The sequence below is a fragment of the Staurois parvus genome, unplaced genomic scaffold (genome assembly GCF_062004578.1).
Source record: "Staurois parvus isolate SC_StPar_1 unplaced genomic scaffold, SC_StPar_1.0 ptg001667l, whole genome shotgun sequence".
Taxonomy (NCBI): Eukaryota; Metazoa; Chordata; class Amphibia; order Anura; family Ranidae; genus Staurois; species Staurois parvus.
This window is the reverse complement of record NW_028319463.1, coordinates 56,736-74,757: the sequence shown is the minus strand read 5'-3', so window position 1 is coordinate 74,757 and position 18,022 is coordinate 56,736. Positions and strand designations below refer to the sequence as shown.

The following is an 18,022-nucleotide window of genomic DNA, read 5'->3' as shown; positions in this document are numbered from 1 at the left end:
ATACATTATAAATGCCCTTTTTTTCCCTCTCTGTTCTCAGCTGCATAAGGGGCTTAGATAGCTGGGGGTGGAGACTGCAGGAGGGTGTCAGCAGGAAGCAAGGAAACACCAGTACACTGATCTTCCCAGTTAAGAGCTGTGCTGAGGGGCGTGTCAGCACATGTCTAATCATTGGAGGACAGGCAGGCTGTTCTACCAGCACAGCCAGAAAATTGACCACGCTGGGGTGGATGTGCTCTCATGTTTAGCATGGTCAGTGTGAAGGATCACCAGGTATTCCAAACAAAGGAAGCAATGCAAATAGAATCGGATTTTGGTTTTTGAGTCACACATCCTTTAAAAATACACCACAAACGTGGTAAAACGTGGCAATAACACAATAAAAATACTTTAAAAACGCATACGTGTCTTTTTGTTGTGTTTTTTGCCACAGATCAGTGTGAAAGTAGCCTAAGCCCATATTAACGTGTTCCAACTCCAGGGAAAACATGGCTCCTTACCTACCTTAAGCTGCTAGAAAAAAACTCCCAACTCCTTCTACCTGACCCCAACCCCCTTAAAGAGGAGTTCTGCCCCCCCCCAAAAAAATTAAAATACTGTAGCTGTTGACTTTTATTATTAGAGCACTTACCTGTCCAGGGATCCAGCGGTGTCCTCACCCGAGCCGATCCTTCAATTGGCACCACCATGTTGACTAAGGGAAGCCAGCAGTGAAGCCTTCTATTGAGCAGGCGCGCTGCACTTTGTGAATGGGCTGCAGCCTTCTGGGACCTGTGAATTGTCCCAGAAGGCTGCGGGAGAAGGGGGGGTGAACCTCCAGGTCAGTCCATGGCGATGAGCCAGAAGTGGGAGCCGGTACCTGTCAAAACCAGGTACCCGCTCCCCCCCAAAAGGTGCCAAATGTGGCAGAGGAGGGGGGAGGAGGCAGACAAGCAGATCTTCGCCTTTTGGGTGAAACTCCGCTTTAAGTATCAACCCAAAAAGGAGGGAAAACTGAAAAGGGACCTAACACCCCATTATACATTGATGAGGGCACCCCTTGCTCTTTTCTCCTGTAAGAATCGTTGGGCTGATAAGTATCATGTCACGCAACAGATTGGCTGACAGTGCTGCTCCTTCCTCCCCCCGTCTGGGTGGTATTACAGAAATCTGATATCACAGACTCAAGAAAATATTTAAACTAGAACTCCTTTTTCCTATAATTTCTTCTTCCCGTGCGGCTGTGCCCACCCTGCATAGGTCCACTGCTTGTTTTGTCCAGGGGCGCATGGAAAGGCTATACTTACCTGATCCTCTGGAAAACAGCACTCCCCCATGTCCAGCGGTGGGCTGTTCCTGCCATCCTGGCATTCCATGATGATCTGGTCCATGAGCGTGATGACGTCAGGAACAGTCCATGCACAAAATCGCTAGTGTGCAGGGGGGGGGGGGGGGGCGGAAGCAGCAGGGGTCAATCTTGCGCTCAGAGGATTGTTGGATTAGGTAAGTATATAAGTATATCGGCAGCACAGTGGCTGAATGGTTAGCACTTCCGCCTGGCAGTACTCGGGTCGTTGGTTCAAATCCCAAACACGGCACCACCTGCCTGGAGTTTGCATGTTCTCCCGGTGCCTGTGTGGGTTTCCCCCGGGTACTCCGGTTTCCTCCAACACTCCAAAGACATGCTGGGAGGTGAATTGGCTCCTGTCTAAACTGGCCCCAGTATGTGTATGTATGATGGGAGTTAGGGACCTTACATTGTACGCTCCTCAGGGGCGGGGACTGATGTGAATGTCCAATATATATGTAAAGTGCTGCGTACGTTGACTGTGCTATATAAGTACCTGAAATAAATAAATAGTAAAAAATAAATATCTCAATTTTCATGACCCCTAGACAAAAAAAAGAGCCGTTAACCCATTCAGTGCGGGCACAGCCCACCTGCATGGAAAGAAAAAGTTCTTCTTTAAGGAAATGATACCAATGATGCCCCAGTGGGCCCTAGGCACCCACCTAGGTTCCTGGTCCTTTCATGGAGTTGTCATGTTTTCTGTTCTTACATCAAACTATAATCATGTTTAGTGCACATCGCCGACATCTGTCCCTGTCCCTATCCTTGTCCCTGTCCCTATCCTTGTCTCTGTCCCTGTCCCTGTCCTTGTCCCTGTCTCTGTCCCTGTCCCTGTCCTTGTCCCTATCCTTGTCTCTGTCCCTGTCCTTGTCCCTATTCTTGTCTCTGTCCCTGTCCCTGTTCCTGTCCTTGTCCCTGTCCTTGTCCCTGTCCCTGTTCCTGTCCCTGTCCCTGTCCTTGTCCCTGTCCTTGTCCCTGTCCCTGTCCCTGTTCCTGTCCCTGTTCCTGTCCTTGTCCCTATCCTTGTCTCTGTCCCTGTCCCTGTCCCTGTTCCTGTCCTTGTCCCTGTCCCTGTCCCTGTCCCTATCCTTGTCTCTGTCCCTGTCCCTGTCCTTGTCCCTGTCCCTGTTCCTGTCCTTGTCCCTGTCCTTGTCCCTGTTCCTATCCTTGTCTCTGTCCCTGTCCTTGTCCCTGTCCCTATCCTTGTCTCTGTCCCTGTCCTTGTCCCTATCCTTGTCTCTGTCCCTGTCCCTGTCCCTATCCTTGTCCCTATCCTTGTCTCTGTCCCTGTCCCTGTCCTTGTCCTTGTCCCTGTCCCTGTCCCTGTTCCTGTCCCTGTTCCTGTCCTTGTCTCTGTCCCTGTCCCTGTTCCTGTCCTTGTCCCTGTCCTTGTCCCTGTCCTTGTCTCTGTCCCTGTCCCTGTTCCTGTCCTTGTCCCTGTCCTTGTCCCTGTCCCTGTCCCTGTTCCTGTCCCTGTTCCTGTCCTTGTCCCTATCCTTGTCTCTGTCCCTGTCCCTGTCCCTGTTCCTGTCCCTGTCCTTGTCCCTGTCCCTATCCTTGTCCCTGTCCCTATCCTTGTCCCTGTTCCTGTCCCGGAATCACGTGATGACTATAGCTGGACACCTCTGATCCAGATGGTTGCACTCAGGGCCGTGGATAAGGGGGTACCACCAGTCTTCCTGTACGGGGCCCAGGCCAGCAGGGGGGGCCCAGGCAGCTGGGTGAATCAGATGTACGCAGGGAGGTTGATCGGAACATCGGAGGGGTGATTACTGGAACCGATCCCCTGTGTGACTCTCTCTGCAGCAGCTGAAAGCCGGCTTCTTCTCCTCTCCCTCCCGCTGGCTTTCAGCCACACAGGGGATCGGTTCCAGGAATTGCCCCACATCACCCTCCCTGTACACCATATGTTTCCCCCTGCTGCCCAGACCCCCCTGCGTGCCCCCCACCCCCACAGTGCTGACAGCTTTCCTCCTTTCCTTTGGCAGCTGCAGACACTAGGACAATAGGATCCCTCAGGATGGAGAGTGGAGGAAGGTTCCAGTAAATATGTCCCATTTCTCAGCACCTTCCTTTCCTGAATGAACTCAGTGAGCGACCAGTACCAATCACTCACTGCATTCATTCATTCATTCATAATTGAAGCATAGTAAACTGAGATTTTTTTTTTTGCGTGGGGGGCCCTGTCAGGTTGGCTGTATGGGGCCCCATGGTTTCTAACAGCAGCCCTGGTTGCACCGAGTGCAGCGAATGTTCTTTATATGTGTGTCACCCGCTCCGCAGCAATTCCAATGCTACCCTCCCCCGGTAATGTACATTATAGAGATCGCAGTTGGCTGAAAAGCTTTTAGCGTGTATTTTTCCTCTGAACTTTTGTATTTTCAGCAGAAATGACGTCTGTGCAAAAATAGATGTCCACAGATTTCAAAGAAAATGTGAAAAGGAATCAACGGAAGACAATGAAACATTTTAATATGTTCATTCCATACGTGTTCAAAATACTTCCTCCCCCCTCTACATTGTTCATTAGATATGTGGGGGGGAAGAAGCGTAGATGAATGGCGCTACATCCGGCTCTCATGTATCATTGGCCTTCACGTACGCGGCAAACTATTTCATCGTCAGCCGCATGACACGGACAGAACTCGCTTTTATGGTGGATGGAGGGCGAGGCTTTTATTTTATATTTTGGATGGAATAAGGAGGTTGGGACCTCTGAGAGGGACACCTTATGGCAGACTTTCTCAACCAGGGTGCCTTGAGGTTTCTTCAGGGGTGCCTTGAGGTTTCTTCAGGAGTGCCTTGAGCTTTCTTCAGGGCTGCCTTGAGGTTTCTTCAGGGGTGCCTTGAGGTTTCTTCAGGGGTGCCTTGAGGTTTCTTCAGGGCTGCCTTGAGGTTTCTTCAGGGGTGCCTTGAGGTTTCTTCAGGGATGCCTTGAGGTTTCTTCAGGAGTGCCTTGAGGTTTCTTCAGGGGTGCCTTGAGGTTTCTTCAGGGATGCCTTGAGGTTTCTTCAGGAGTGCCTTGAGGTTTCTTCAGGGGTGCCTTGAGGTTTCTTCAGGGGTGCCTTGAGGTTTCTTCAGGAATGCCTTGAGGTTTCTTCAGGAGTGCCTTGAGGTTTCTTCAGGGGTGCCTTGAGGTTTCTTCAGGGGTGCCTTGAGGTTTCTACAGGGATGCCTTGAGGTTTCTTCAGGAGTGCCTTGAGGTTTCTTTGGGGGTGCCTTGAGGTTTCTTCAGGAGTGCCTTGAGGTTTCTTTGGGGGTGCCTTGAGGTTTCTTCAGGGATGCCTTGGCAACATGTCTAAAAATTGGCCAAAACTTGTATGCAAACCAGCGGGTGGAACAAGTCTGCCTTTTAGTTACACAAAGCCATGGGTTTTCATTGTTCACCATTACGACCTTCTAGCCACCGGCGTCCTGACAACCAATGACATCATCAGTTGATAAGGAGGATGTCGGTGGCCTGCACAGCATTCTAGTTTGACCCTCCCCCGCCCCTCTCCATCAGTGCTGGGGTCACGTTAGCTCAGTGATGGATAAAAACTGAGGGAGAAGAGAAACATTTGGATACTAGTCAGTACCAGTGTGCAAAAGTGTATTTGCTTTGGAAGAATAAATCACCTCCAACGTCGGGTGTCGTCCATGTGTGGATGTTGCTGTGTTATATACAACTATTAGAATCGGTTTTCACATTTTAGAATGGGGTGCCTCAGGACTGTCCATCATTTTAGAGGGTGCCTCAGGACTGTCCATCATTTTAGAGGGTGCCTCGGGACTGTCCATCATTTTAGAGGGTGCCTCGGGACTGTCCATAATTTTAGAGGGTGCCTCGGGACTGTCCATAATTTTAGAGGGTGCCTCGGGACTGTCCATAATTTTAGAGGGTGCCTCGGGACTGTCCATAATTTTAGAGGGTGCCTCAAGATTGTCCATAATTTTAGAGGGTGCCTCAGGACTGTCCATGATTTTAAAGGGTGCCTTGACTGAAAAAAGGTTGAGAAACACTCCCTTATGGCACAAAGTATATAGACAATGGAGACAAGCCTTGCCATGACCTCAGTTACACCGACCAGAAAATGATGGGCTCCACCCACAATCGCTGTGGAGGACACCAATGTCCATAATTTTAAAGGGTGCCTCAAGACTGTCCCCACTGACCCCAATTACATCATTGGGGTCAGTGGGGAGGAAGAGTGCCCCATCATTGGTGTCAGTGGAGGAATAGTGCCCAATTGTTGGTGTCAGTGGGAGGAATACTGCCCCATTATTAGTGTCAGTGGGAGGAATAGTGCCCCATCATTGGTGTCAGTGGGAGGAATAGTGCCCCATCATTGGTGTCAGTGGGAGGAATAGTGCCCCATCGTTGGTGTCAGTGGGAGGAATAGTGCCCCATCATTGGTATCAGTGGGAGGAATAGTGCCCCATCATTGGTGTCAGTGGGAGGAATAGTGCCCCATCATTGGTGTCAGTGGGAGGAATAGTGCCCCATCATTGGTGTCAGTGGGAGGAATAGTGCCCCATCATTGGTATCAGTGGAGGAATAGCGCCCCATCATTGGTGTCAGTGGAGGAATAGTGCCCCATCATTGGTGTCAGTGGAGGAATAGTGCCTCATCATTGGTGTCAGTGGAGGAATAGCGCCTCATCATTGGTGTCAGTGGAGGAATAGTGACCAGGGGCGGACTGACAACTCATGGGGCCCCCGGGCAATAGGGGATCTTGGGGCCCCTGTGTCCTTGCCCAAACTCAAAAAAGCCTATGAAAAAGGTACCAGGGGCATCTCATGGGGCCCCCTACTGACCCTCAGGCAGTGCCTGAGTTTCCAAATGGTCAGTCCGCCCCTGATTGCACCCCATCATTGGTGTCAGTAGAGGAATAGAGCCCCATCATTGGTGTCAGTGGAGGAATAGCGCCCCATCATTGGTGTCAGTGGAGGAATAGTGCCCCATCATTGGTGTCAGTGAAGGAATAGTGCCCCATCATTGGTGTCAGTGGGAGGAATAGTGCAGGAGAAACAAAAAAAACTCTCTAGCAATACTCACCAAACTGAGCATGCGCAGAGTGACTCCACACGATATGTCTTATCAGGAGATAAGAGGGGGGCACAAGAAGAAGGGGAGGATCAGAGAAGACAGTATCAAACAGCCTTTCTACACAATGCAGAGGATTAACCCCTTAGGTTCCACAGTGAGTATAACAAGCGTGCTTTCCTGCATCTACAGACTGGTGTCACTGTTGGGGGTTTAGGATTTTTTTGCTTTTTTTGCACTCATTTTACAGATATAACAAAACATTTCCTTTTCCGATGGTTTTATTGGATTTTCGCGGCGGTTTAGAGCAGACGTTTAGATATGATTTTCATTGCGCGGAGACATTGGTCCAGCTTGGATGTAAGTATACGGTATATACCATCAAAATGTAACAATCTGCGCAATCACAAACAGCGAATAATATATAGAGCCAAAAAAAAAAGAATTCATTGAAAAGGATGCTCTGCTGAACACTGAAAGGTTTTCCTCAAAACCTGAAATTATAACAAGAGACAGAATAGTGCAGCGCGACCGCATAAAACAAACGTGAACAAATCGATTGTCCATCTACTCTCCGAACGATCGACGGACGTCCCAAAAATCCCACCTCCCAAGAAAGGCTCTTCTACATCGGAAATGTTTTCACATTGGGAAGCAAACTCTCCTTTCAGAATCAGCGAATGATAACAACGTCTGCTCCGGGGAACTTGGATAACGAGCGTGTGTTCCGTGGCATGGAGGAGGCGGTTGCCCCGTGGCGCCCGTACGGCTGGGACCCATTTAGTGTTGTGAGTCCGCTCAGTTCTGCGCTTTCAGCAAATGAATGGTGACAGGTCTTCATATAGGAAGCTTTCACTCCAGGACACCCTGGTCTAGTCTGAAGGCTGTTAGCAACGGACGAGTCTCCGGAGAATTGTTGTACCAAATAGATATCTGTGATAGAGCTGCGTTCCCCATCATTGGTGTCAGTGGGAGGAATAGTGCCCCATCATTGGTGTCAGTGGGAGGAATAGTGCCCCATCATTGGTGTCAGTGGGAGGAATAGTGCCCCATCATTGGTGTCAGTGGAAGGAATAGTGCCCCATCATTGGTATTAGTGGGAGGAATAGTGCCCCATCATTGGTGTCAGTGGGAGGAATAGTGCCCCATCATTGGTATTAGTGGGAGGAATAGTGTCCCATCATTGGTGTCAGTGGGAGGAATAGTGTTCCATCATTGGTGTCAATGGGAGGAATAGTGCCCCATCATTGGTATCAGTGGGAGGAATAGTGTCCCTTCATTGGTGTCAGTGGGAGGAATAGTGCCCCATCATTGGTATTAGTGGGATGAATAGTGCCCCATCATTGGTGTCAGTGGGATAATTAGTGTCCCATCATTGGTGTCAGTGGGAGGAATAGTGCCCCATCATTGGTGTCAGTGGGAGGAATAGTGCCCCATCATTGGTATCAGTGGGATGAATAGTGCCCCATCATTGGTATCAGTGGGAGGAATAGTGTCCCATCATTGGTGTCAGTGGGAGGAATAGTGCCCCATCATTGGTGTCGGTGGGAGGAATAGTGCCCCATCATTGGTGTCGGTGGGAGGAATAGTGCCCCATCATTGGTGTCAGTGGGAGGAATAGTGCCCCATCATTGGTGTCAGTGGGGGGAATAGTGCCCCATCATTGGTGTCAGTGGGAGGAATAGTGCCCCATCATTGGTGTCAGTGGGAGGAATAGTGCCCCATCATTGATGTCAGTGGGAGGAATAGTGCCCCATCATTGGTGTCAGTGGGAGGAATAGTGCCCCATCATTGGTGTCAGTGGGAGGAATAGTGTCCCATCATTGGTGTCAGTGGGAGGAATAGTGCCCCATCATTGGTGTCAGTGGGAGGAATAGTGCCCCATCATTGGTGTCAGTGGAAGGAATAGTGCCCCATCATTGGTGTCAGTGGGAGGATTAGTGCCCCATCATTGGTGTCAGTGGGAGGAATAGTGCCCCATCATTGGTGTCGGTGGGAGGAATAGTGCCCCATCATTGGTGTCAGTGGGAGGAATAGTGCCCCATCATTGGTGTCAGTGGGGGGAATAGTGCCCCATCATTGGTGTCAGTGGGAGGAATAGTGCCCCATCATTGGTGTCAGTGGGAGGAATAGTGCCCCATCATTGATGTCAGTGGGAGGAATAGTGTCCCATCATTGGTGTCAGTGGGAGGAATAGTGCCCCATCATTGGTGTCAGTGGGAGGAATAGTGTCCCATCATTGGTGTCAGTGGGAGGAATAGTGCCCCATCATTGGTGTCAGTGGGAGGAATAGTGCCCCATCATTGGTGTCAGTGGAAGGAATAGTGCCCCATCATTGGTGTCGGTGGGAGGAATAGTGCCCCATCATTGGTGTCAGTGGGGGGAATAGTGCCCCATCATTGGTGTCAGTGGGAGGAATAGTGTCCCATCATTGGTGTCAGTGGGAGGAATAGTGCCCCATCATTGATGTCAGTGGGAGGAATAGTGTCCCATCATTGGTGTCAGTGGGAGGAATAGTGCCCCATCATTGGTGTCAGTGGGAGGAATAGTGTCCCATCATTGGTGTCAGTGGGAGGAATAGTGCCCCATCATTGGTGTCAGTGGGAGGAATAGTGCCCCATCATTGGTGTCAGTGGAAGGAATAGTGCCCCATCATTGGTGTCAGTGGGAGGATTAGTGCCCCATCATTGGTGTCAGTGGGAGGAATAGTGCCCCATCATTGGTGTCAGTGGGAGGAATAGTGTCCCATCATTGGTGTCAGTGGGAGGAATAGTGCCCCATCATTGATGTCAGTGGGAGGAATAGTGCCCCATCATTGGTGTCAGTGGGAGGAATAGTGCCCCATCATTGGTGTCAGTGGGAGGAATAGTGCCCCATCATTGGTGTCATTGGGAGTTATAGTGCCCCATCATTGGTGTCATTGGGAGGAATAGTGTCCCATCATTGGTGTCAGTGGGAGGAATAGTGCTCCGTCGTTGGTGTCAGTGGGAGGAATAGTGCCCCATCATTGGTATCAGTGGGAGGAATAGTGCCCCATCATTGGTGTCAGTGGGAGGAATAGTGCCCCATCATTGATGTCAGTGGGAGGAATAGTGTCCCATCATTGGTGTCAGTGGGAGGAATAGTGCCCCATCACTGGTGTCAGTGGGAGGAATAGTGCCCCATCACTGGTGTCAGTGGGAGGAATAGTGTCCCATCATTGGTGTCAGTGGGAGGAATAGTGCCCCATCATTGGTGTCAGTGGGAGGAATAGTGCCCCATCACTGGTGTCAGTGGGAGGAATAGTGCCCCATCATTGGTGTCAGTGGGAGGATACCAATCCAGGAATATTTTAAGACACACGCAGCACCAGAGGAACACGGAGCGCACACGCAGCACCACAGGAACACGGAGCGCACACGCAGCACCACAGGAACACGGAGCGCACACGCAGCACCAGTTTTAAAGTCAATTTTTTTGCATGGCAGATGAACATATTTTTCGGCTTCTGAGGCAGAAATAAAAGTGGCAGCACCTCTGGATGAACGCAGCCTGATCAGTCGGGTAATATGTGGCGTGTCGGCGGGCAGTAATCATACACACATGTCACTTGTAGTGCGCCGGGGCAGAGCACACTATTGATATTCAATTGATTTTTTCAGGAACAGGGGAATCGTTCTGCTGAAGATCTGACCGGGAACGGTTGGCGGTATGAATCTGAGATTTAACGGCGGCGGCGGCAGAAGATCTGTTTGTATCGGTACGTCATCTCCAGAACATTAGAGGGTCCTGTGCTAATTACCTTCATTACTTCATCGATTTCCCCTCAGCTCTGCCAGGACACATAAAGAACCGAACAAACGTGAAATCGAATTTCCAGATCTCGTGCAATTAACCTCCCAGATTACACAGCAATCCGCTGGTGATAATTAGGACAATAATTCATGCTTACATAGCAGACTAGTCCTCACTACACACAGGTCAATGCCGACAATTCCACCGACATTTAATATCGTCCTGTTATCATAATGATCGCGAGTCAACCAATGACGTCATCCCGTACTCAGCCATCGTGTGATGGGATCTGATCATCCGTGGTGTCTACAGGAGCTGATTGAACCAAATGTTCTGTTTCCAATGCTGCTCTGTGCAAAGACATACCTCCTTACATCACCTAAGGTCAGTGACATCTTCAAAGCATCATGGGCCCCTGGGCAAAGTGATAAATTGGGGCCCCTACCAGGCTGCATCAGGGTACCACAACACAGTGCTTATATACTGTACATCAGGTGTCCTCCATCACAGTGTCCCCATACATCAGGTGTCCCCATCACCGTGTCCCCATACATCAGGTGTCCTCCATCACAGTGTCCCCATACATCAGGTGTCCCCATCACAGTGTCCCCATACATCAGGTGTCCTCCATCACAGTGTCCCCATACATCAGGTGTCCCCATCACAGTGTCCCCATGCATCAGGTGTCCCCATCACTGTGTCCCCATACATCAGGTGTCCTCCATCACAGTGTCCCCATACATCAGGTGTCCCCATCACAGTGTCCCCATACATCAGGTGTCCCCATCACAGTGTCCCCATACATCAGGTGTCCTCCATCACAGTGTCCCCATACATCAGGTGTCCCCATCACAGTGTCCCCATACATCAGGTGTCCTCCATCACAGTGTCCCCATACATCAGGTGCCTCCATACATCAGGTGTCCCCATCACAGTGTCCCCATACATCAGGTGTCCCCATCACCGTGTCCCCATACATCAGGTGTCCTCCATCACAGTGTCCCCATACATCAGGTGTCCCCATCACAGTGTCCCCATACAACAGTTGTCCTCCATCACAGTGTCCCCATCCATCAGGTGTCCCCATCACAGTGTCCCCATACATCAGGTGTCCCCATCACAGTGTCCCCATACATCAGATGTCCTCCATCACATTGTCCTCATCCATCAGGTGTCCCCATCACAGTATCCCCATACATCAGGTGTCCCCATACATCAGGTGCCCCCATACATCAGGTGTCCTCCATCACAGTGCCCCCATACATCAGATGTCCCCCATCACAGTGTCCCCATACATCAGGTGTCCCCATCACAGTGTCCCCATACATCAGGTGTCCCCCATCATAGTGTCCCCATACATCAGCTGTCCCCATACATCAGGTGTCTCCATACATTAGGTGTCCTCCATCACATTGTCCCCATACATCAGGTGTCCTCCATCACAGTGTCCCCATACATCAGATGTCCTCCATCACAGTGTCCCCATACATCAGGTGCCCCCATACATCAGATGTCCCCCATCACAGTGTCCCCATACATCAGGTGTCCCCATCACAGTGTCCCCATACATCAGGTCTCCTCCATCACAGTGTCCCCATCCATCAGGTGTCCCTTATCACAGTGTCCCCATCACAGTGTCCCCATCACAGTGTCCCCATACATCAGGTGTCCCCATACATCAGGTGTCCCCCATCACAATGTCCCCATACATCAGGTGTCCCCATCACAGACCCCATCATTGGTGTCAGTGGGAGGAATAGTGCCCCACCGTTGGTGTCAGTGGGAGGAATAGTGCCCCATCATTGGTATTAGTGGGAGGGATAGTGCCCCATCATTGGTATTAGTGGGAGGAATAGTGCCCCATCATTGGTGTCAGTGGGAGGAATAGTGCCCCATCATTGGTGTCAGTGGGAGGAATAGTGCCCCATCATTGGTGTTAGTGGGAGGAATAGTATCCCATCATTGGTATTAGTGGGAGGAATAGTGCCCCATCATTGGTGTCAGTGGGAGGAATAGTGCCCCATCATTGGTGTCACTGGGAGGAATAGTGCCCCATCATTGGTGTCAGTGGGAGGAATAGTGCCACATCATTCGTGTCAGTGGGAGGAATAGTGCCCCATCCTTGGTGTCAGTGGGAGGAATAGTGCCCCATCATTGGTGTCAATGAAAGGAATAGTGTCCCATTGTTGGTGTCAGTGGGAAGAATAGTACTGCATTATTGGTGTCAGTGGGAGGAATATTGCCCCATCATGGTGTCAGTGGGAGGAATAGTGCCCCATCGTTAGTGTCAATGGATGGAATAGTGTCCCATTTTTGGTGTCAGTGGGAGGAATAGTGCCCCATCATGGTGTCAGTGGGAGGAATAGTGCCCCATCATTGGTGTCAGTGGGAGGAATAGTGCCCCATCATTGGTATCAGTGGGAGGAATAGAGCCCCATCATTGGTGTCAGTGGGAGGAATAGTGCCCCATCATGGTGTCAGTGGGAGGAATAGAGCCCCAAGGGCTGGATAAAGGCAAGCAAAGGGCCACATCTGGTAACTGGGCCTCAGTTTTGAAAGCGTTGCTTTAAAGGCCGACTGAATAAAGATGAAACCAAAACTTCATAAGCAGTTCTCCCTGAAGATAGGAAGCCATGTGATCAAAAACCAGTCGCTGACTTGTCAGCTGAGACTAACCAATCAGACGGAGGTGTCCTGGTCACATGGTTGACTACCTCTCAGCAACAGCAGCTCCTACCTGGACCACAAGAAGTTCTACCATCTTTCTTACCTCCATCCACTGGCCCTGAGACTGCATGAGGAGCAGGACACATGGGTCCGACTTGTTGAGCGTGTCCCTATCTAGCAGGTTCTTGCAGCACACACGAAGCTCCACTTTGGACACACAGTTGGCTGTGACAACCCCAAGGGAGGAGGGCGAGGCCAAATCTGGAATCTCATTCATCATCATCTCGCCAAAAAAAAGTCACTAAACCGTAAGAAACTGGAGAGAAAAGGCAAAGAAGTAACGAAAGGATGGTGGGACCTCCAGATGTTGGTCAGTAGAAGGCTGTGCCCTCCATTCAGCGACTGTTCCTAGGAATTTCTGGACCATGGAAGTTCTTTGAAGACCTCGAAAGATGGTGTCCCAACTTCTCTGACTCCAGCAATTTCCTAATATTTCAGTGTAGGACCTGGGATGGGAAAAGGATGAAGGTTCGCTCCGAGTAATGAGACATTGGTCGATTCACTTGGTCTGGCTTTGGATTTTATGCTCAATAATCCTTCTAGAACATACCAGTTGGTTTATCAAAGCCCACGAGGTCAACATTAGCGGGTCAAAACTGAAAACTTGACTTTTTTTTAATGACGTTGGCCCATGATATCTGTCCCGCTCTTCCTCCTTGAACCTTGCCCAAGGCTTTAAAGAGTTTTTTTTATTTTTAGTTGCCAATCAATATATTTGCCAGGAGCAGGTCTTGCGTTCCTCACCCAGAGATCATCCGAGCCCAGAGATATTTATTAGGCGCGGTGAGAAATCTCTCCGTTGTTTCGAGAAGTCTCTCTTGTATGACTGGAGGTGGTTGGGGATGCCCTTGCAGATGGCGATACTATCACAATGTTTTCTTGGGCTTTGATGACACCAATCCCAGCGGAGCGAAACAATAGACCAACCTTTCCGAGAAGATGAAACGAGGAGGAGGCATGTGAGCTTGTTTCTTCCTACGAGACAAAAAAAGAAATCTGTCATGTATCTTCAGGGCTGAGATGACATATCCCAGAGGGAGCAGAACCATGCAAGATGGCAACCCACATCTGTACTATGCAGAGATAATAATGTGTCAGAGACTCCAGGGTGTCATTCCATCATCGAGCTTCAGAAGTCATTCAGGTCAACATCTGAAGACAGATGACAGATTTCTGAGACAGTTATCATGTCAGCTCTTCATTCGGGATTACTCTGCTCATTATCGAACCGCTGCGTACGAACAACGGGGGGGGGGGGGGGCCTGTCCATAACAGCCAATCGGAAGTTGGCTTCCTTATTAATGTGGATTCGGCCTCATTTATAAAAGGATGAAACAGTGACAATAACTTAACATTTTGTTGCTAAAGCTCCATCTATCACATATGGGCCCCATTCACATCTGAGAGTAGAGGTTTTCACACATATTTTACCGCAATTTTTTGGCCTTTTTTGCACATTTTCATACAGCGTTTTTAGCCATTTTTGAGCTTCGGCGTTTTTTGATTAGCCAATAGAGAAAAATATCATCTGTTGCACCATTTGTTGCTGGGTGTATCTGCTTCAGATTTTCCATCAGCTTTTATTTATTTTATTATTATTATTATATTATTTTGTTTGTTGTTAGGGTAAGGGGTTAGAGTTAAAGTTAGGTTAGGGTTTGGGTTGGGGTTAGTATTTTATTTATTATTTTCTTATTATTTATTTATTTATTGTAAGGGTTAGGGTAAACAATAATAATAATAAATGAATAAATAAATGTAAACTAAATACACAAATAAATAAAAATAATCATAAATAAATACTATGTAATAATAAATACATAATAATTAACCCCTGACCTTAACCCCCTAAGGCTTAAAAAATATATTAAACAAATTATTATTATTATTATACTTATGTATTTATTAATGTACAGCGCTGAGCAAACTGTTGGCGCTTTATAAATACTGCATAATAATACTGTATAATAATTTTACATGTATTTATTATATTATTATTATTATTACTAATAATATTAATAAACACCTAAACCCAAACAAAAAATACATTATAACTATTATTATTATTATTATTATTAATAATAATAATAATGATGATGATAATAATAATAATATTAATAATAAATGTAAAATAAATACACAAAATAAAAATTATCATAAATAAATACTTGTAATAAAAAAAATAATAATAATTAGCTCATAACCTTAACCCCCAAAAACCTAAAAAAAAGTAATAAAATACTTATAACAATAATTTTATTATTATTATTATTATTATTATTAATTAATAATAATAATAATGTATTTTTTTGTTCAGGTGTTTATTATTATTATTATTATTATCATTACTATTAATAATTTATTTCATTTTTTTAAGGTTAGGGGTTATCTATTATTTATTTATCATTTTTATTTATATGTGAATTTATTTTACATTTATTTATTCATATATTATTACTATTTTTTTTCATTATTTCATTTAAGAAGATAATCACGCAAAATGCGCATTAAACATGCCAATCGGCGTTTCTATTCTCTTCTATGGGAATAAAAACGTGCCAAAAATGTGCAAATCTGCCCAAATTGAGCTACAAAAGTAGCTCCAAAACTTTCCATAGAGTAAGATTGTTTTTTTTTCCCCTGAGCATTTTGGAGCTTCGCACTACAAAACACTCAGGTGTGATTGGGGCCCCAGGGATGAGCTCGGGCTTGTTCGGATCCTAGTCCGAATCCACGTGAACAAGCCCGCCAGGAAGCTGTCCCTGTACTGGGCCAACAATGTGCAGCCAAGGCATTTCCTTCCCTGCAGTCACATGTGAACATTGGCCGCGGGGTGGGGAATGCTGAGTACTGGAGACACCTTCCAGGTAGGTTCAGACTGGGACCCGAACATCCAAGCTCACCCCAAATCACAAACAACTGCCTTTTATTTGTAAAAAAATTACTTATTTTCACCATTTTTTCCTTTGTTGCCTCTCAGTGCTGCTGATTTCCTGCAGCCTCTTTGCAGTCACACCCTGTCTACATGCACTCCGGTGATCACTTCATGGCATTTCTCATGGTTTCCTGATGGTGACACCAGTGGATGATGTGTGTGTAATGTGTGAAGAGACAGCCACTTGTAGTCCCCAATCAGAAGCCCATGTGAAAGGGTGACAACCAGGGGCGGACTGACCATTTGGAAACTCGAGAACTGCCCGAGGGCCCGGGGTCAGTAGGGGGCCCCATGAGATGCCCCTGGTACCTTTTTCATAGGCTTTTTAGAGTTTGGGCAGGGACACAGGGGCCCCATGATCCCCTATTGCCCGGGGGCCCCATGAGTTGTCAGTCCACCCCTGGTGACAACACAAGAGCACAACTTGGACAGTTACAGGGCGTTGTCACCCAAGAACAGGAAATGTCTCAACAAGAACCTTCATGAAGGACCACCACGCACACACTTCCCATTGCCACTTATTAGGTTACATTTTCTAAGCCAGACTCTTCAGCTTGATAGAGGTCAAAGGTTACCTGGAGTCTGATAGGCTGACCTTGTATACAACATCCTAAATATGGAGCATCAGATCACAAAACCCTCCAGCTAAGAGCAATGTGAGGACTACAGGGCTTAGGTGTTCAAACGTTAGGAGACACTACGTGGTGCAGGAAGGCAGTTAAAAAGGCAACAACTCTCAGTCTTCAGATGACCTTTAAACCCTGGCCATCAAGCTGAAGTGTTGAAGTTGCTGCCCTCTTAACTGCCTGACTACCGCACATCTCAGCGTTCCTCAGCTTTCTTCCTATCGCTGTTCCATCAAAGTCCAGCTTTTTGAGGCATCTGGGTTATAGTCTTCCCATGGGAGGCCTCTCCAGTCTCCTCAAAGCTCTGGTTCTTCACAAGTACCATCAGCACCTTAGGTTGCTTCTTAGACCTTTTAGGTTTTTATTTGGAAATAATTTGACACAGTATTTCGATGTTTCTCCACATAAAGTGGAACTAAAGTTGGGTGAGTTGTTGCTACATTGTGCAACTAGGAACAGCGTCCCTGCCCAATATGGTGGACTTACCTACCAAAGGGACCCCTCCAGCGCTGGGTTGACTGTGATCTCCCTCGCCGTTCCATGACATTATAGCCCAATTTTCTTCCAGGTTTGGTGTCTTCCCTCAATTGTTGCCCAGTTTTATTCCAGGTTTGGTGTCTTCTCTCAATTTTTGGCCAGTTTTCTTTAGGCTTGGTGTCTTCTATCAATTTTTTCCCCAGTTTTGTTCCAGGTTTGTTGTCTTCTATAATTTTTTTGCCCAGGTTTCTTCCAGGTTTGGTGTCTTGACTCAGTTTATTGCCCAATTTTATTCCAGGTTTGGTGTCTTCTCTCACTTTTTTGCCCAGTTTTCTTCTGGGTTTTGGTGTACTCTCTAAATTTTTGACCATTTTTTTCTGGGTTTGGTGTCTTGTCTCAATTTTTGCCCAATTTCCTCCCAGGTGTGGTGTTTTCTCTCCATTTTTGCTTAGTTTTCTTCCAGGTTTGGTGTCTTCTCTCAAATTGTTGCTGTTTTCTTCGGGGTTTGGTGTCATCTTTCAATTTGTGCCCAGTTTTCTCTGGGGTTTGGTGTCTTCTCTCAATTTTTTCCCAGTTTTTTTCTGGGTTTGGTGTCTTCTCTCAACTTGTGCCCAGTTTTCTTTGGTGTTTGGTGTCTTCTTTCAGTTTCTGCCCAATTTTCTTCCAGGTTTGGTGTCTTCTCTCAATTTATTGCCCAATTTTATTCCAGGTTTGGTGTCTTCTCTTACTTTTTTTCACAGTTTTCTTCTGGGTTTGGTGTATTCTCTAAATTTGTGACCAGTTTATTTCTGGGTTTGGTGTCTTCTCTCACTTTTTTGCTCAGTTTTCTTCCAGGTTTGGTGTCTTCTATCAATTTTTTGGCCAGGTTTCTTCCAGGTTTGGTGTCTTCTCCCAAATTTTTGCTCAGTTTTCTTTGGGGTTTGGTGTCTTCTCTCAATTTATTGCCCAGTTTTATTCTGGGTTTGGTGTCTTCTCTTAATTTTTGCCCAATTTTCTTCCAGGTTTGGTGTCTTCTCTCATTTTGTTGCTTTTTTATTCTGGGTTTGTTGTCTTCTCTCAATTTCTGCTCAGTTTTCTGCCAGATTTGATGTCTTCTCTCAGTTTTTGTCCAGATTTCTTCTAGGTTT

General features: G+C 47.4%; 1 protein-coding gene across 1 annotated transcript in view; it reads right to left on the bottom strand.

Moving 5' to 3' along the window:
• The window catches only part of LOC149434820 (copine-7-like), a 132,896-nt gene that overhangs the window by 85,000 nt on the left and 29,874 nt on the right, over positions 1-18,022 (bottom strand). Inside the window, exon 2 of the mRNA XM_089663333.1 lies at positions 12,901-13,832. Within this exon, the coding sequence (XP_089519459.1) occupies positions 12,901-13,080 (180 nt within the window). The 5' untranslated portion in view covers positions 13,081-13,832. The remainder of the gene's footprint in view (positions 1-12,900; positions 13,833-18,022) is intronic.